Below are 21,138 nucleotides of genomic sequence, written 5' to 3'. Positions count from 1 at the left end.
TATTTTTACTTGTTTATTTTAGATAGGAAAAATATTAGAAAGGTAATGGTTGTTTTATTTTTTCGGATTTTAACTTAAATATTTTGTTGTTGTTGTAAATTCAGTATTTTTCAACTCACTTACTAAATTATTTAGATGAGACAACATTTACTTACTAACAGATGCTGAAAATTACTTAACAGAATTGAAAATAAAATCAAAATGCATGATACGGAATAATCATTTTTTCTAATAGACAATGGACCTGTTTGTTTAAAAAAATATTAAAAACGATCTTTATATTATTTTACTTTTTTTGTTATAACATTTTAAAAAAATAAAAATAAAGTTTCAAATAAAAAATTTGTTTAAATAATTTATTATAAAATATAATTTTAAGTATTTTATCTATTTTCTACAGATTCTTTTATATAATGAACTTTCAAAAAATGATTAAAAAAAAAGCTATTTTGTGAAGCTCTTCATAAAATTATTTTTAAAAGATACCTTTTTTTGAAAAAAAAAAGTGATTTTTATCATGTTAAAATATTTAATAATGAATATCTAGATTATTGAATGTCTAAATTACTTTTTTTTTTAATTAAAAGGCTTCTATTAATTTTAAGTAAATTTTCTTAAAAATTATTCTTAAAAGTATAAAGTCAAAATTCATTTTCTTAAAATCTTAAATAAACAAGTCCAATAAATACATGTGTTTAGGATTATTTAAGATTATTTGGTGATAAAAATAGTTTTTAAATTTAAAAAAAAAAAAAATCATTTTTAGTGTTTTAGTTTGTGTAAAAATTTTAAAAAAAATTGTTTTCATAGAAATATTTTTTTTATCTTAAATATGAAAATCTACTTTGATTAGCTTTGAAAATAATTTATTATTTTGAACAAATATAAAATAGCATATATTTTTCGTTAAAATACAAAAAAAAAAAAGATAATATCTAAAGTATTTATATCAATAATTAGATCAATAATTTTGTCACAATTATCATTACTAGCTCATTCGGGGTGGTCTGTAACATCAAAATTTAAGATTATGTCATTTAGTGGTGGTATTTGGTAGGATGCAACCCTTTTTAGAGACTCAGAGTGGTGTTAAACTGAATATTTCTTCTAGACATAAGATACAAATATAATACTGGTGTCAAACTGAATATTTCTTTTAGACATAAAATACAAATATAAAATTTTAATGTGTTCAACTTAAAAAATTAAAATATCAAATCAATTTCGTAAAAATTAAGGTATACAATAAAAAAATTAGAGTCCTCTTTAATTAAGAGTCATATGTGAATGTTATGATTGCACTAAAGTGATAAGTGATTGCATTGATTATTAATTAGAGAATATCTTTGTCAAAATTATTAATTTTATATTATAAATGTGTCACTCGTTGTGAAATGTACAAAGTACATTTTCATTTCTGATATGATATGTTTTTGACTTCTAGCCTATCTTTGTATGTAATTTTGTTATATTAGTTTCTTTCATTTATTTATTTGTAAGATGATTGAATGTGTGTATTATTTTTTCTACAATAACACATAATATCAATCAAAACTAAAGTTTTCTACCTTCGGTTGAATCAAATAAATAATCAATAATTTATAAACATTAAAATTTCAAAGGTTTTACCTAAATCTATTTCATTCTATAAGTTTATATATTTAAATATGATTTTATTAAATTGGCTCGATGTCCAATTGGCCCAACCCGATCCAGTTCAACTTTCATTTAGGCTAATATAGATGGTCCTAAAATATGGGCCAATAGGACGACCCATTTGGAGAGCTATACCCCTAGGCCCTAACTATAAAGACAACTCAAATAAAGTTATATACCTAATTACAAAGTAACGTATAATAGCAATGTAATTCATGAGTTAGGTTGTCCTTAACTACGATAAACACAAAGCCACAAAAGGCATGACAAAAAGTGAGGTGAGTGAGACAAGTCAAACACCAACTTCTCATAGTTGGCAGATGACAACAAGAGTTTAGCTAACAAAACTTTAATATCAATTATATGATTACTACAAATTACAAAAGCTCTAGACTCATATTACTACCATTAAAAGATTATTCCTGAAACATATATGAATAATACTAATTTACATAAATTATATGCTATATGGATGTTATGATAATCTTTGACGCTAGCCCAATTTGCCCCGATTAATCATAACATAATTCATACCTAATAATGGGTAGGCTTTTGATTGCTATATATGCAAACACACCTTTTATCGATCCCCCGCAAGATATTACATAATTCCAGTATATGTTTCTGATTGACAAAAACCCACTTTCGTTATAAAAAAAACGACCTTATGAAATTGGCAATAATTATTAATTTCTGAAATATGAATGGATCGATGGACCTAACAAAGATGTGTTAATCTAGCTAATTGGTTCCATATATATGTTTAATTTGATTTAGTACTTGCCAACTAAACGCTAACATGATAAAAATCTATTATATTTTGGTTTGGTTGTTAATATATAAGTATCAGAATCATTAGTAAGTAAAGAAGATTGGAAGAAGTAGCTTTAATTAACATGTTTGTTTTGCTTAATTCGTATTATTGAGCTAGGTACGTACTAAATATTTAGTAATAGGTTGTTAAAGCAAATATATAAAACGAATTGGGTAACGACAACTAAAAGTGTGTACCAGGCTTCATATGTCTCTCATTTCGATCTGCTGGCAAGGTAGGAAGTAATCCATTCCATGTAATATATGTTTTTGCTCTAAATTACACAATAATTATTAGTAAAATATTGTGTTATTATATTTTTTATTAATTGTGACCTTAATTTTTCTGATTTAGGACACTAGTCCATTTTGAGACATTTGAAGCATTCATGACTAATTTTAATGTGCCAATCTAGTTAATTAATTAAAAAAAATAACAAGTTGAAAAATAAAAACTAAAATATGTGTAAATACGAAGAAAACAAAAGTTTTCAAAACCACCTCTAATAAAGTTTGTTTTCTTCAACGAAATCATAAATTAACTATCAACACTAACTATAAACATTTTAAAGATAATTTTAGGATTTTAGATGTTAATTGAGACAACAATTATACCATCTTTAATAACCATAAATAAGTCTGTATTTTTTCATTTTATATTTAACACTGTGTGAGAAAATATAGTGATTATCCATTTAAAAAAAATAAAGGATCGTATTGAATTTTAAAATAAATAAATGGGCAAAACAAATATTAGATAAAAAATAAATATAAAAAATGTTAAATTTTAGCCAAAAACAGAACCTAATTACAGAGATAATTGAGTTGGATTCAAAGAAATGATTTGAGATCATTACATAATTTGTATGATAGATTTAAGCTGTATTTGGTTTATTTGTCAAAATCACAAATTTTACTCTTATCCATAGTGATACCAACAATGCATTTATTCATTAAAAACACATGTCTTCACATATGTAAAGTCAGTCAGCCAAAACATATGAATTTTCATGAGACAAAACATAGTGTATCCGAATTCTTAGAATCATTTTTTGGAAGAGGATTTACATCATACTAGATTTCAAATCTTATAAAGTATTTGTTATATATAATAAGACCATATTTTTTCTTCCCATTTTGTCACGTTACTGGCTCGTCAGAATAAGAAATTTAGCAATATAGAACGGGCCTGGACAATGCAATATGTTAATGTTCCTTTTGATCTTTTTAGTCAAAAAGTGGATTTCTTAATGCGTCTGTCTACAGAATTTCCAATAAAAGAAGGACTGATTAGTTTACGTGTCCATGGAAGTAGAGCAATTGTTTGATTAAGTTAAACATGTATTTTAAATTGCACTAGGTAGTTTATGTTTAATTAGCATCGGTATTGTTTTATCATTAAATATTAATTTAACTGACAAATATTGATATTGTTATATTGAATATCATATTTTGAATTTGAATATAAAGTTATGTGTGAAGATCTCATTTATAGAATTATATCATCTCATTTATAAAAAACAAAAAACAAATATTATTTTTAAATTCTGATGGAAGATTAAATTGGTACAAATTTGTTCATTGTATATGGTAATTTCATTTTTATTTTTTTTGGAAAGAAAGAGGGTCTAAGTCAAAAAGAAACAAAACTAAAAAGTAATCATTGTGATAGACGCAACTCCAGCCAGATCTGTAGGGAACTAATTAACTTGGGTAAAAACAAACTCATAAGTCATAACAAATGAAATCAAAGCCCCCAACGCGAAGTCAGCACAAAAATTAGCCTAGTGCTATTTAAATTTAAAATAAAATAAAGATAAAAGTGAATTAAAAAAATATCAATTTTCTTTGATTTATTTTTAGTTATATTTAAGATGGGAAAACATATTTTAAGAAACTCATTAATTACATTCAAGCTGAAAACAAAACATTTTAGTTAATTAATATTCTATCCTCGATTAATTAATACTCCATCCAAACTAACATTTTTTTTATGATTCCATCTAATCTTACATTTTAGTTTATATTCATGACTGACAATACTATATTTTTAGGATTCATTTGATCAACATGATAATAATAAGTTATTATATCCGAATTAATGATATTAAAATTATTGCTCTGGGCTATTGTCACTAAGGCCTCTCATGCCCATATTGAATGAACACTTGAGACGGGTGGAATCAGTTAAGCTCCTAACTGTTTTTGCAGCTAACAATTAGAGTTAGTTAGCACTTTTAGAAGCTATATATAAGATAGTTTCTCATTGTAAAGAAAAGTTACAATTTTTCATTCTTGAGTGAAAAGAAACAATAGGCGCAAGAGAGAAAGAGAGAAAATGTATACAATATGTATTTGTTCGAGATCACAGTGAAACTTCATAAGTTGGAACTTGTCCTACAATTGTAGGAGAAATTTTAGTGGGTTATCAATTATGTGCGTATTGATTTTATCTTTTTTCTTTACTTTCATAATCTTTTGATAAGTTTTAGTTTCTATCGATTTCTGTTTTGAAGTATTAATTTTGACAATTCTTGAATATAGTTTTAATTGATTCAAAAATTAGAAAATTAAATCTAACAAGTGTTGAATTCGGTATTGGATAAATCAACACGATGTGATAAGTTAATCTAAAATTATATCTTATTATGTCTCTCTAATTGAAATTTTTATATCTGAGCTAAAAATAATCAAAATATGATAAGAACAATAATTTACTAAATTACCCTTATAAAATATAATTGAAAATATAAATTTGAGATATAATAAAGTTTAAATATAAAAACAATTTATAAAATACAATCTAAAATATAAAAATGTAAATATAATAAAATATAAAAATAATTAATAGAATTTAATATTAAACTTAAAAATAGAATATTAATAATTAATTTGAAAAATGTTTATGATTTTATCACAATGGTAGTTTTATCTTTATATATAATTTAATAAATTAGTATTCAAAATTATAAAAATATGAAAAATATTTGAAATTTTAAAATAAATATAACTTGTTTAAAAGGGTACTTTTATCATTTATATATAATATATCATATCTTTCTTTACATTCTAACAAATAAATATAACTTGGATTTTTTTAAAAATTTAAATTGTTTATTCAGTAGTGTAAAAGGATAGTTTTAAATATAAAATTATTGCATTACTTATTTATATTTTTTTTGTTTGTTAATTTATAATATAATAAGTTAATTTTTTAAAAATATAATTGTTCACAATGATAATTTAGTAATTAAAATATAATATATATTATATCATATCACGATAAAATGTATATCAAATAATGACAATAAAATATTATTATGTTTGTATCAAATTCATGATATAATAATATTTGTTCATCACTATTCTATCATATTCTTATCCAGCTTTATATCATAATTTGTCTCTATCATATCATGGGCATCAAACATACCTTTAAGACATTGTCTTTTTTGGATCATGTGTGGACCTTCACAGTCGTGTCTTTTGTGAGAAGATGTTTTGTTGAGTTCAATAATCTGGAAGTTTATAAATTACTATTAACTTCAATTTCCAAACAATGTCAAACTACTTTTTTTTAGCAGAATAATAATCCTCTAGATGAAGCTAACGTTTTGACATCAAGTTTGCATCTAATAGCACATCAATAAATTGAGAAATGTGAGTGTTTTTATTAAACTACTTTTAACCTTATTTTTTTTTTTTTAACAATATAAGACTATTTTGGTGTGTTAGAATATACTTTAAAAAAATAAATGATTTAAAATAATTAAACAAATATTTGAAAGGGACTAAAAACTGGTATTGGTTTCGTGGCCAGCTATGTGATCTTTTTAATGGACTAAGGATGTAGTAATCGTATAAATTGTATTAAATTAACACTGTTAGGATTTGATTTTCTCTCTTTATTTATTAACTATTCGAAATTGAGTATTTCTTATAGCTCTTTAAATGAAATCCGCACATAAAAAAGTTAAAACTTTTCGTTTTGTATAATGATTATCTTAGTCTACCACTTGTCACATAGATGGATTAGGTTAGAGGATTGATTCATAGAATCTTATTTAACTATTGAGAGCTTGCCACAAGGACAGCAAACTAAATCTTGAGCATGACACTTTGTCTTAATATACCTCTCAATCTTAACTTGTTCTACAAAGGGGCGCATGCTTAGGCCACTTAGAGCTTGAATCTCAATTATATTGATAGATGGCTAATTAAATATTAACTTTTTTTATATAAATTTATTGTCGTGTTTCCATTATAGTTTCAGCTAATCTTTGACCTTGTACACAAGCAAAATAAGGATTTGGCATATGTTGAATCCGAATCTTGTGGAATTTACTTAACTACATGAGATAATGAATAACAAAAATTATTGGTGTAGACCAATTCAACCTTGAGAGAGAAAAAAATAGAAAAAATAATATATTAATGATGTGATAAAACGAAAAATATAAAGAAAAAATTAAATATTAATTGACTATAGAAAAATAATAAGTGTTCATATATTATTGTTGAATTAACAATTTAAAAATACAAACTCTACTCTTTTTTTCTCTCTTTCCTACTCGATGATCAGCTAAGTAGTATTTTATTTAATACTTCAAATTAGTAGTATTAAGTTGGTTTAGAAATTATAATGAGTTAAGGAGAAAGGGTTCAAATTCTTCTTCATTTTTTATGTTATTGATCTCATGGGAATTGAAAGGGAATTTGGTAATCCTGATAATTATGAAATAAGTAAAGTTTAATTAATAATTAATTTATTTAGATTTTAATTTTGAGTATTTTTGATTGATTTAACATTCATTGGTATATATTAATTAACTATGAAACCAATCAATTTGGTTATGCGAAATAATTGCTAATTTATAAATACGACTCTACTGTTATTTTATTTGTCTTTATGCTACAAATTCGTATAAAGTTGGCTTAGTAAATACAAAGAGTGAGTTAAAGAGAGAGATTAAAACTAGACTCTTCTTGATCATTTTTGTCAAAAAATAAACTCGCTGTTTAAAATTATCTATGGTTCTTCATATTCATTTAAGTTTATGAGTTTTAAAATCATAGATTAAATTGCACTTCTTTAAGAGATGTCAACTTGGTGATAAAAATTTGATTTATAAATATTTAGTCAATAATAACAGTCATACTAACTAGTTTGTTACATATTTTGATTTTTTTTTTTTTAAATTGTCTTAATTTTATTTTATTTATATATTTTTTTCATTGTTTTATGAACTTTTTCATTAACAATTTTTGAAAATATTTTTTGACGGATCAACGCTACCTAAAAAGGGGCAGATAATTATTTTCATCTTTATATATACATTTAGTTTGTTTGTCTCACCTTGCTTAAGATGGACTAATGACGAGAGATGGGTTGTGTTTGCCGTCTCTAATTTCACAATATGTTGAGATCATACTTGAATTTACAATCATAGTTACATGGTCTAATGATCTTCACAATAGTATACATGTTGAAATTCAATATCATTGATTACTTTCACATCTACTAAGAATAGAGAAACTATTTGATATATAAAGATATGATTTCAATTTTTTTTTATAAATTTAAAATTATTTAATTTACTGTTATTTTCATTATTCTTTTAAGTTTGACAAGAATATGTTAGTTTTCAATATCTATTCTGTAGGTACTATTTAAGAAATTACACTAAAATGGATTAAAAAAAAAGCATTAAATAAATGTTTTAATAATTATAAGTGTCCACATTAACATATATAATAAGAGCTAGTTACAAGTTACAACCGTCCTTGCAGAAAAGAAAGGTGTACGGCGAAGATTTGTCGTTCCACAAACGCTTAACGTACCAAAGTATTTTTGCTACTATTTATTTACTTTTTTAAAGATATTTACTACTATTTCAGATCTAAAGTGCCAGAACAGCACTTAGAAAGTGGTTTTCCCCCCTCTATAAAATGGTATTTTAATTAGAGATCTAATTTGAAAGCGACATTAATTTTTCTTACCAAAAAAGCGTCATTAATCATTAAAATATTTAATTTATTTACGTACTACAATCCTATAAATGAAAATTTAGTCACGAACACCCTCCCCGGTTCTCATTCTCAAATCTTAGTTCCCATTAAATTTTGATATATAGTAACCTTTTTCCTTTTCCAAGGAACACCTCAAACTCATAACCTCTCTCTCAAACACTACTACTATCCCTTTTTCCATGTTCCCTTCTTCCATTACACAAACAAATTCATCGAAGCTGTAATAATAAGAAATAACCTTGTCTTTTCATTATCATTAATTCTCTTAAACTCAAACCTTACGTTACGTTCCCTTTGTTGCTCAATTTTTGTAAGTACTTAGATTTATTCCACAACTTGTTTGTTAATTTATTGGGTGCTTGCTTCAATTCATTTTTAAAAACACTAATATAACTCCTTAAAACCGTCACGCACGCATCACACTCTTAACTTTAAGCAATGCCGTTGACCCCTGCACGTTCTAGTAACTAACGAAAGTTTGTATAGTTAGTATATATGTTATATTAGGAGGGGAAAATGTTAGTGTCAAATATTAAATAATAAATAAACTGGTACCTTTTGCGATTATCTCTTGATCATTCATTTTACACACTTTTCCTATATGTAAAGCACAAAACATTGAAGAAAACCGAAACTTTCTCCACATGCATTTTTTGGGGACTCACTAGTTCTACTTTTATATTGCCGTTGAAAATCGCTTGGCACTTTTAATTTTTGAGTATTAATTAACAAAATTTTAACGTACAATAAACAAAATGTTCTAGTCCCTTTTTAATATATATATTTTTCCATACGTATGACTTCCTTCAATTAATATAAAGTTTGTCAGGTTGAATTATTTAATGGTCCATCTTATATTAATATTGTTATGATTTATTTGCCTCAGTTTTAATTATTCTTGAAGAGGAAGAGCAATGAGAAAAGAATTGAAAAAATCCAAGGTATGGACACACTCTTAACTTTAAGCCATGAATAACACGATTTATTTTCACAAAAATTTACCGTGATGCCAAAACTATTATTTATTTATTTTTTTGCATTTTGGTTTTGCAGTATTCATGGCCGAAATTAGACGTGAGGAATTGGCTTAATACAAAGATCAATTCTGAAAAGTTTTCCTCAGACTTCTCTGTTAAAGGTGAGCTTATTAATTAGTTTTGTTCTTGAGTTTGGTTTCATTTAATTTTTACGTTTTGTTTTTGAAATTGAGTTTTTATTATCTTTGTGGGACCCAGACTATGCAACAGAAATGAGAAAGAGTTGCTCTGACCATGACAGTTACATCTTCGTACCAGATCATTTCTCAGGTAATTTGCCTAACACTTATTTTACATTCTTCTGCGCCGCCTATGGTTAGTTCCAATTGGATCTCTTTTTTATTATTATTATTATTTTTTTTTTTTATATTTATATCACTCACAACTCTAATCCAAGACGTGATTGATGTTCGACAAGTGTTGTGTTAGAATTTCATATTTAATTTGATTTTTGTAGTTGTATCTTAATATTGTCTTCGTATAAAATAAGATGTGCTAGAAGACACTTAATATAAAATAAAGATTTAATAATAATTATTTTAAAATTACTATTTAATTATCGATGAGATAATTAATATTTGGGCGTTGTTTTGAAAGGGTGGTTGAAGCATTCTACAAATGGCGTGAAACGTTCGGTACTTGGGGAGAAAAAAGCTCCTGCCATCACTGATGCTCTCAACCTTAGGTAAATAAATGCTCACATCATGTCATTTGTTTTGAAGTAACATGTGGCTATACTAAAATTTCGAGTTAATTAATATATGTTTGTGCTTATTTTAGCAAAACATTTTCTAAGAGTACTATTATTGACTTTGGAGAAAATGAAATAACTCTTGTATAGGATGTTTGTGGGGACGTGGAATGTTGGGGGAAAGTCACCAAGCGAAGGTTTGGACTTGAGGAATTGGCTGACGTCTACTTCGCCAGCTGACATATATGTTATTGGGTACTTTTTTTATTTTATCCATTTCTTTTTACTTAATCTTATCTCATATGTTCCCTATTTGGCTATCTACCACTTTTGTATACTTAATAATATTTTCTTTCATTTCCACTAAGTACACGTGTTTCCTTCTATTCATCAACTTAACTTTTTTTATATTCTCAACAATTGTCTTGACTATTATGCATCATCTATAGCGGCTGTACCGTCAATTAAAACTATAGAGTTTTTAGATTTTAGTATAACTAAATTCAATGATATTTCAACTGCTATACTTTTCAACTGCAGTACAAATTATCATCTTGACTACTCAATTATAGATTATTTAATATAATTGTATTAAATGTTCCTAACAATTTTATGGAAGATAATATGGTTATTTCAATTGATTAATAGTTAATTTAAATCATGGTATACAATGATATATCAGAATAAATTGATCTGATTGACATTTAGGGTACGTAAAATTAATATACACTGACGCTGCACAATCTGTTTTCTTTAATATAGTTATATCTAAATATTTTAATAAGTAATATTATTATGTAATAAAATAATCCTATAATCTAATTTGATGTTTATGAAGAAACAAAAACATTGGATATGAAATAAGTTTATGTAAAATTAATTCACACTAAAATTATACAATTAGTAACCGCTTATTTTTATAGAAGACTAATAATTTTTGTTGTGTTGGGTTTCCTTTGCTTGTTAGGTTCCAAGAAATTGTACCGCTAAATGCAGGAAACGTGCTTGGGTCGAAAGATAGTGGGCCAGCAGCGAAGTGGCTGGGCCTTATTAATGAAGCCCTGAACACCAACAACCATGAAAGCCCAATTCATAAGCAACGCTATAACTTAGTAGCAAGCAAACAAATGGTTGGTATCTTTTTGTGCGTGTGGGTACGCACAAATTTTAGCAACCATGTTAGTAATTTAAAAGTGTCTCGCGTTGGCACAGGCATCATGGGCTATCTTGGAAATAAGGTTCGTTATTTGACTCTCCAATTTTATTTTTTTTATATTATATGGTTTTAACATGGGCATAAATTGTGGCATTTCAAGAAGTACATAGTATGATTCATTGCTTACATTTTTTAATTTTTGTTGTACGGTAACACTAACAGGGTTCAATATCAATTAGTATGAGATTGTACCAGACCACATTTTGCTTCGTTTGCACACATTTGGCATCTGGAGAGAAATATGGTGATGAGTTGCGAAGAAACTTGGACATCTCGGAAATATTAAAGAGAACTAAATTTTTTCGTTCGTCTAAATCAATTGGTCATTCACTCTCTCCCGAAAGCATACTAGAACATGAGTAAGTCCTATCCATATTTATCTATACTCTCTTTAATTAATATTATAAATATTTTTGGTTTATTAATTTGGTAGTATATGTGCAGTAATATTATTTGGTTGGGGGATTTAAATTATCGACTTGCCGCTGGTTACGATGATATACATGAGCTACTAAAAAAGAATAATTGGAAGGCATTACTAGAGAAAGATCAGGTATAAAATCAAGTTTATTTTGGTGTATATATAAATTTAAATTTATAAAGTTGAAAGTTTTTCGTGGCATAGCCCTAATAAATTCGATTTTGCAGCTAAGGAGGGAGCAAAAAGCTGGTCGAATATTTGAAGGTTGGAATGAAGGGACCATATACTTTGCTCCTACTTATAAATACTTGACTAATTCTGACCAATATGTTGCCCAAACATGCAAATCCAAGGAAAAACGACGCACTCCTGCTTGGTAATTAAGATTTTGACACAAAAATTTTGTAGTATAAAGTTGGTTGAATTTGATAATGAATTTTGTTAAATGATATTTTTTGGTGAAATGAAACAGGTGCGATAGAATACTATGGAAAGGGGAAGGACTAAATCAGATGTTATATGTTCGAGGAGAGTCAAAATTCTCTGACCACAGGCCTGTGTATTCACTATTCTCAGCACAAGTGGACATGAATACAAGCAACAATCTCACTCGCTCTTCTAGTACCACTGTCCCAATATCCTGTTCCTTAAAACCATTCACAAATTCTTCTGCTTCTTGTTGCCCTGCTAGAGTTCAGGCAGAAGAGCAGCTCATGTTACTAGCCAGGACACAAAGTTGCATACACACCATTTCTAGATTCTAGTAATGATGAAGTTTTCTATTGTTGATACAATTAACAAGAAGCCTCGTCGCAGATACGTGTGGCGCAGCAGCTGTAAGAACTATTAGATTTAGAAAGACTGTTTTCTGACTAAATCTAATATTGCTTTACATAACAGCTGTTGTAGAGGATCCAAGGAGGGATATTTAAGAAGAATGTTATGGAAGTGGTATAAAAAAATGATAATTCATTATCCATTTTTTGGGCATAATGGATTTTTTTTTTTTGAGTTGATTATCAATGTGGGAAGGACAGAATCTGTGGTTCCCTCATCACCATGTTTAATTAACGCTAAAGTTCTTGTAATTTGGTAAGCTGTCAATATGTCACAAGGCACAACAGATTTTGAGGTTGAGAAATAGTATATACAGGGTGATAATATTATTAATAACTGCAAGAATTATTATAGATTACTGTAAAATATTATTGTAGCTAGATATATGTTTATTACTAGTATCAGATTGGTGAATGACTTATTCAAGAATCACCAGTCACATGCTGTGGAAGGTTCATATCTATATTTATTTATGGTTTCTCTTTTGTTATTTACTTGTATTATTATTATTATTATCAATAGTTGGAAAGTTGTAATACTAAAATTAATGTGTTGAGAAAAGTTCAAATTCTACTCAACTAACTTATCAGTAATTCACTATGAGACAACAAAACTGAATGAAGGTGGCATTTGATTAATTGGAATATATCTCCAACCTTTTTGATTAGTCATTAGCAATTTTGTTGTCTAATTGACAAACCAAACTGTTACATCAAAAACATTGACTATTACATTCATAATCCAAAACCTATATATATAGTTGTTGTAGTTGTTAAATAGGCATTTGGACAGCTAGCTAATTGAATCAAACTGGAAAAAATTTTATTCCTCAAACTTGTTCATCTCGAGCAATGTTGTTTCCTGCACCAAAGTTAATGCTAGTAATGACCTCATGATTAGGATGCACCTCTTTGTCGTTGCTCTCTGCAGTTTGCTTAGATGATAATATATCATCTTTTATAATTGGACTTGGTGAGTCATAATCTTTACTTTTACCCCATACCACTAAATACAGTCCAAAAATAATTACAACAGCACCAATCACCCTGAAAAAATTATCAAATTCTTAATTAGTTTGACTTTATTTTTTAATATTTTCATCGAACATGTAAATAAAATTTTACAATGTTACTTATTTTGTCTATACTTGAATTTCATACTTAATTAATTACCTTCCAAGGTAAATTTTCTCAGCCAAAAAGAAGGAACCCATGATAGCTACGATGACCATGCAAAGGGGATTGAAAGTTGTAACAAAAACTGGACCTCTATATCTCATCAATGCTCCTTGAATGTAATAGGCCATTCCTGAACAAACTATACCCTGCATGTGAATTATTTAAAGCATTTATTAAAGGAATGAAGGGAAAGTAATTAATGTTGATCAACCAATCTATTCATTTAACATTGTTGCTCATAAGACATGTGTTGTACACTATTTAAATATTATTTTATCAATTTAGATTTGTATTGGATTGGACACTTGGCTTACACTTGTGAAGTTGACACAACATAAGACAGAACAGACATGAAGTCTCTATACAAATTCATTTTTTTATAAATAACTTTTGTTCAAATTTAAGTGTAATTGGTTACACCTATGTTAATTAATACTAAAATATTGTGTCTGAGTCTTTAGATGGTGTATGTGGTGTGTGTTTTTTTAATTATGTAACCTTTTCAAAACTTGCTTACGCTAGGCTTTGAATGTTAGTGTTGATTTTAAATTTTAATAACTTTTTGGATACTTTCTTTGAATTTTAATAATGGTAGATGAACATTTTTTTATACATATGGATGTGCAAAAGGTGGTGATAATTTTGGCTAATATAAAAAACTTACACTATAAACCGCAGCCAACAATTTTGTATCCCAATTCAAAGACCAAACCGAAGGTTCACCTCTTTCCATAATCAAAGCTACTATGCCACCTTCAACTGTTCCTAATAGACATATCCATGCTGTAAGAGATAGCTCAGCAGGATAGGTTTCAAGAGTAATAGCCTACACAAATTAATTAACGGATGAAATCGTATTAGGAGAAACACATAAAATTGAAAATTGGAAGTTTGGATAAAATAATTTCTCACTTTTGTAAATTGATAAATATATCTCTGAAATTGTTTATGTCGTTAGAGGCTATAATATTTCAAATTAATTGAATATGTGGCATTTCACATTAAGGACTAATTTCAATGAGTAATTTATATATGTTTTATATAGATAAGGGGTTAAAACCTCACTTGGAGAATCATGAAGCAAGCACAACTAAAACAGCCAATTGTGATCATAATTGATCCCTTTATTGGATGTTGAAGATTTGCACCAGCATTATGTTGGATTTGGGTGCTACTTCCATGTATCCCAAAAACATTAAGTATTGGGCCTTTTAACAATGTCATAACCATGGCACCTAAAACAGTGGCTAATGTCCCAACCACCTTTGCTTGACTATGTGTGCTTTTCATTTTTATCTTCTCAAGTCTGCACACAATAAGCAATAAGTTCAATTTCAGATCAATCGCCTAAAACTTTGTATAAGAAAGTTTTTATCTTATCATAAATGTAAAAAATATTCAAGTGAACTTTGGTAATTGAGCTTTTTGTCATAGTGATTGTTTAGAAAACATGGAATGCTACGTGCCAATTTAATGTTATTTGCAGTTAGTGAAAAATCTTACTTGAGAATACAAGCCATGACAAAGGTAATGGCAGGAAGGACATTGATCATAGCAACTGCAAAAGTTGCTGTTGTATACTTCATTCCCAAAAAATACAAATTCTGATCAATAACTGGCCTGCCATTAAAATAGTAGTAATAATTGATTAATATCAAAATAAAGGGAAGGTTTTCCATGGAATGGAGAATATGTTTAGCCATGCAGAAAATTACTCTAAAACAGCCAGAGTCACTAGCTTCATAAAGATTGAAAATGTCATCTTTGGCCTTACTTTCCTGTTTAAAAAAATTAGATGATTAATTACTTCAATTCAAGTTCATGTTAACTCATGTTTCCATCTGAAATGAAATAAAAGCAGAAATAGTATCTGAAAAAATATATATTGTCTATATTTTAGACATATACATAAGTTTTTTTACTACTATTTTTACTTATATTTCATTTCAAAAACAGAAAAGGAGATTAAATTTACTTTTCCAAGATCAGCGCAAAAGGCGCAATGACAATGAAGGCAACAGCGTGGCGATAAACGACGAGTACATAATTGCTCATTCCTTTGTTAAGTGCAGCTTTCGATAGGACATCCATACCAGCATAACCAAATTGCAAGAACACTACAGCTATGAAAGGTTTCAATTTGTCAAACCTTTTTTGGTCACAACATTCCATCTTGTGTTTTTTTTTTCAGCTCAAAACGTAATTACCTCTTTCTTGAGCCACAAGTATGAAATAGCACAATGAAGCCTTGTGTTTAAATATTAAGTTAAGGCTTAGAAAAACAGTATCACACTATACATACATATATATAGTAGTAGCTCTACTACACGTAACCAAGTGGGTGTCACATAAATCAACATAATTTTTTCTAAAAAAGTCAGTGTCACGCTTTCAATTATTATTATCTTTTCCGTAGTTGAATATTACTCATCATGGAGTAGCTTTTATTTATTTTTTTCACTTGTTTTCTTAATATTGATATCAATTTCTTACAAATTTTGCATGTACTATATGTGAAGATTTCTATACAAAAGTTGTTTGTATTTCTCATAAAAGATGAGAAAAAGCTATGCTCCAATATATGATGAGAACGATTCTAAGTTGGCAAGTTTTGATATGGACCGATACTTTAAAATTGTTTAGCGACCGACTTAGATGCAGCCTTGTAGAAGTAGTAGTTTTTGGTTCACCTCATTCTAAGGACTTAGAAAATAATTTGATTGAAAAATTAAAAAAAGACAAATATGTGTCTCTTAAATTGAATTCGTCAAATTAACATCAATTATATCATTATTTCAACCGTAAAAATGAGAATGATCGTGAATCTCTACTTTTGAAGAGTATCCTCGATCATTAACAGAGTATCAATATATTTTTAATCGCGGTTCACAATGGATCATATGATGTGTTGATTCACCGAGCTAATCAAATGAAGTGCTAGTTTCTTTTTAAAGTATGAATTACAATGTCTTGAGTGTTGGATTTACATTAATCTCTCTCTAATGGAGATTGAACTCTTAACCTGTCGGATCAAATGCATATCTTTTTACCACTAGATCAAATTATTGAAGTAAAATCTTCATATTCTTTAAGAGTGGAGGATGAAAAATTCAAAAAAGAAGTTGATAAAAAAGGTTGTGAATTATTCAGTTGCATTATTGAATTCAATCCAGTAAATCAATAGTGACATATGAAAGATGATCAGCACAAGCATAATAGTGATACATCCCTTGTTATTAAGTTTGGCTTTCTAACATTAATGTGTTAAAAGGTTCCAATTAAAGTGTGTTAAACACTTAGGTCCACTTCGTATTTGGTGAGTTTGAGCCTTTTTAAACGCGTTGCTTCTTTGTGCTTTTCATATGTGCCAACCACTAACATTCCATTTGGATATTCCACCTCCTTACTTGGTTTATTTTCTGTCTTCATTCTTAGCACATTTTATATATGAGTGAGTCTATTCACCTACTTATTATTGTGTAAAAGCAATTACTCCTTTGTTTGTGTGTTTTTTACTGAAATTTAAAATACTTCCTTCGCCTCATAATAATTGAGTAATAATTGAGTTAGTAAATTATTTTACACGTATTAAAAAAAGTGTATAAATAAAAGAAATAATATTATTATTATCAAATTATTTTTGTTAAGCATTAATACATTATTAATGACTTAATGCATAGTGGAAAATATTAAATCAGAAGTTATGCAAATAGTAAAGTAAAAGATACAATTAAAAAATAATGCATTGAAAATTGAAATAGTTATTTATTTTAAGACAAATTTTTAGCTTCATATTTTGACGTTTATTTAAAAAAATGTCTTGTTAGCTTGTAACAGATTTTTATATGATAAAATATGGATGTTTGATTGATAATTTTGAGTTGACTCAATAGTTTCATATTTTGAGTGTATTGACATGTTTTGTTATCTCTAATCTAAAGAGGATATTTAAAACCATAACGTGGTATAAAATAAAATGATATTCATAATTCTTGATATGAATAAATTCAAATCAAGTCAAATCTCAATACATAAGAAAAGGATAAGGTAAGGAGAAGCTAAGTTATACCATGGCTGCCAAATTCAAGCATTGGTTGTGAATGGAGTAACATTTGTTCCCCGCATGTATGGCAGCAAAAAAAAAGTATTACCGAATAATAATATAGTGTCCGAACGAAGAGAATTATAGCAATAGAAAAATTGATAAATTATTTTAGTTCTGAAAAAACAAAACATCCAACACTAGTTTAATACTTATAACTTCCCCTCTACAAATAACACATGCTCTATGTAGTAGAACTTCCATCACCACCAACTTAGTATCCCATAAAGTAAGTAAACATCCAGACCGTCCAATAGAAGGATGAAAAGAAAATCCAAATTTTTCCATTTTCGTTTCTTGCATACAAACCACTTATGGTTTTTCATCTTTGATCGAAGACAATACTTCTTTCTTCATTAAAACTAACACACGCCTATTGATATCAGTTTATAATTAGAATTTTGATATGAGTTTAATTTTTATGCACCGTAAGTATACAAAGTTTTACGTTATATAATGACTAATTATAGACATGTGATTTTAGGAGTAGTTATCACAAAAATCAAATTTTATCAATGATTTAATAGTTGTGATTAATTAATTGTGTAAAAATTCTTTAGACTAACGGTATATATAAATTAAATTCTTCTGAAATCATTGGTGTATTTTCTAATGCTTAAAGATGAAACAAAAATGATAACGCCAAACATTACAATATTATAACATTAATAGGAAATGGAAGGAAAATAAATAAATAAAGAGCATTAGTGTATACTTTTTGAAGTTGATTTAGGGTTAGAGTAATTTTTAAGATAGTACAGGAGCATATTATAAATCCATGAAGCATATATGGATTTATTGTTATACCACCTACTATCGAATCATAGGTATATGTTTAGTCTCGCAAATTTTATGATTTAGATTTTTATTGAGGATGAAGATAATATGTTGGAATCTTACATTGTCGATAAAAAATAATGGTTATAAATAGAGCAATGGTGATCTCATAAACTAATTTTTCTAAGTTTATCTATTTTTATATTCACAAATGAAATTTTATATTTATTTATATTCAACTTTGCCCTTTAAGGCTTACAAATATTTTTCATTTACTTATTGTTAATATTTATTAAATCATATATTTACTTTGTCTTTAAATCATAACTCAACGGATAAATGTCGATATTACTAGATTAAACGACTTGTTTCGGGTTTAAACTCGGGACCTCACAATTGTGTGAGTTAATTATGGTGGAATTTATCATCTCTTATAATATCACACACAAAAACATATACTTACTTTTAATCTTACTTTAGAAACAATAACTAAAAGAAAAATATAAATTATGTAATAGTCAAACTTTGGTTGTTTGAAAAGCCTTAATCAAGTCAAATTAGTTTGGTTTGTAACTAAAATTATTTGATGACTTTGTTACGTTTTATGCAAATCATCTCAAATAAAACTAGAAAAACTGACTACATAATATCTCTAGACAGTTTTTTTTCAGGTTTATATTTCGGGTTTAAGGTCCAAGGATTTGATTTGAGTAAAAAAAAAGGTCTAAGGATTATTCATTTATATGAAAAACGGTCCAAGGATAGTCATCGTTGGTTGGTTTGGTTTATGGATTCCAACGTGTCACACATGAGATGTTCACCTTCTTCCTATTCATTGTGGCCAACAAATTTCGAATAATATCAAAGATTCCAAGTACCATTGTTGGGGATCTGCCATTGACTGAAATTAATTGGTGCATGTGATTTCCTTGCATCCAAGTTTTTGGGTACATTTCAATATTACATTAGTAGTATTATATACCCACCATGAATTAAAATTTGTAGTTTTTTGTGAGTTTACCATTATTAATACAAATTTTATATATAACAAAATAAAATAAAATAAACAAAGTGGTTCTGTTTAAAAAAGAACAGAACCATAAATAAAAGTTATAAAAAAATGTTATACAAATGGGCCTTTAAATTTTCTTTACATTTTAATTTACTAAAATCAAACAACAAGACTATGTGGCCATTTGTAGTCCTCGGGGCCCAAAAAGGAGAGTGGGGAACACATTACTATATTATTATCATACACAATAGAACTCAATAGGATATTGTGGTCCTATACTCATAATCAAGTGGAACTCTCATACTTAAAGTGAAATACTCCCCTCTCATCACTATTATAAACAAAAAATTAACCTCAAATCTTGATCAATATTATAAACAAAAATTAATGTTAGTATTCTTAATATATTTTAATAAATAAATAAAAAAGACACATCCAATATCAGTAGTTGAATGTTTAATATTTAAAGAAACAATTTAATAAATTTAAATTATATTTTATATAAAATATAAAAAATTAATTACAGTTAACAAATTTTTTTAATAACATAAAAGTAGTTATTTTATTTATAATAGTAACCGAAACATGTGTGAGTTTTAGTGCACATGACAGCATAAAAGAAGAGTCTCTTCAGAGTTTTTTTTTCCTTCTCTTATATCCATAAAGAGAAGGGGGTCTCGACGGAAATATATCTCTAAACTTATTATCTTTCATTTTTGTTAAAAGCATCATTCTTAACGCCATATTAAATTGTTAGTTTGGCTTAAACTTATTCGAACAAAGCTAATACAGCCTACAACACCCAAGTTTGGCTCGGGCATCAAGCACGGCTTGAAAACCACGATGCTACACAAAGATTACCATCAGTTTTACACATTATTAGAGTGTTAGGATCTTTATGAAATCACGTTAAACCACTAATTGAAAGTTCTCAATATCACGGCCAAACTTGCAGAGACAAAAATTGATCAATAAAATGTGAATCCAAACATACTATTAACTATTAATGTGTTGGTAAAATGATATCATGAGGCGCTTGACCGTAGAAGCTACCTCTTGGAGCTTCAGATTCGGCGCCCATTTGTGGGCTAGCCACAGCAGGAACATAGGATTAAACTCTTATTTTGCCATTTGGCACGATAAGCTGAACCAATGGGTATTTAAGCTTTTTTTTCCTGGAAACTCCAAACTAAAGAATGTAGGTGTCGATTATGTCATTCATAGTAATGAAAAGGTTCAGATACTTGGGAGTACCATAAATATGAACCACACCATGACCGTAAGCCAAATGCGGACTGGGTTCCTGCTTTGACCCTAGGTTTCAAGAAAGGCACGATGTACATGACTAATCTCCTGAAAAAGAGGGAG

At 27.8% G+C, this 21,138-nt stretch overlaps 2 protein-coding genes across 3 annotated transcripts; one reads left to right on the top strand and one right to left on the bottom strand.

The window, feature by feature from the left end:
* Positions 1-8,553: 8,553 nt before the first annotated feature.
* Positions 8,554-13,191, top strand: LOC101499965 (type I inositol polyphosphate 5-phosphatase 8). Its single transcript, XM_004493843.4, has 11 exons — positions 8,554-8,809; positions 9,386-9,440; positions 9,553-9,637; positions 9,735-9,806; positions 10,134-10,221; positions 10,378-10,482; positions 11,195-11,465; positions 11,606-11,802; positions 11,888-11,996; positions 12,092-12,240; positions 12,337-13,191. Exons 2-11 carry the CDS (start codon positions 9,414-9,416, stop codon positions 12,626-12,628), a joined length of 1,395 nt encoding a protein of 464 aa, XP_004493900.1. The 5' UTR covers positions 8,554-8,809; positions 9,386-9,413; the 3' UTR covers positions 12,629-13,191.
* Positions 13,192-13,315: 124 nt separating this feature from the next.
* LOC101499465 (WAT1-related protein At2g37460-like) lies at positions 13,316-16,154 on the bottom strand. 2 transcript variants are annotated; one of them, XM_004493841.4, is made up of 7 exons: positions 15,855-16,154; positions 15,595-15,657; positions 15,383-15,499; positions 14,945-15,185; positions 14,544-14,705; positions 13,874-14,025; positions 13,316-13,747 (listed from the first exon to the last, which is right to left on the bottom strand). In XM_004493841.4, the coding sequence occupies exons 1-7, from the start codon at positions 16,049-16,051 to the stop codon at positions 13,531-13,533; spliced, it is 1,149 nt and encodes a 382-aa protein (XP_004493898.1). In that variant the 5' UTR covers positions 16,052-16,154; the 3' UTR covers positions 13,316-13,530. The 2 variants fall into 2 exon arrangements, with proteins under 2 accessions (XP_004493898.1, XP_004493899.1); XM_004493842.4 differs by lacking the exon at positions 15,595-15,657.
* Between the last annotated feature and the right edge of the window lie 4,984 nt (positions 16,155-21,138).

Source organism: Cicer arietinum, chromosome 3 (genome assembly GCF_000331145.2).
Source record: "Cicer arietinum cultivar CDC Frontier isolate Library 1 chromosome 3, Cicar.CDCFrontier_v2.0, whole genome shotgun sequence".
Lineage (NCBI taxonomy): Eukaryota > Viridiplantae > Streptophyta > Magnoliopsida > Fabales > Fabaceae > Cicer > Cicer arietinum.
The sequence above is the reverse complement of the archived record's forward strand: the minus strand, read 5'-3'. Positions and strand labels throughout refer to the sequence as shown.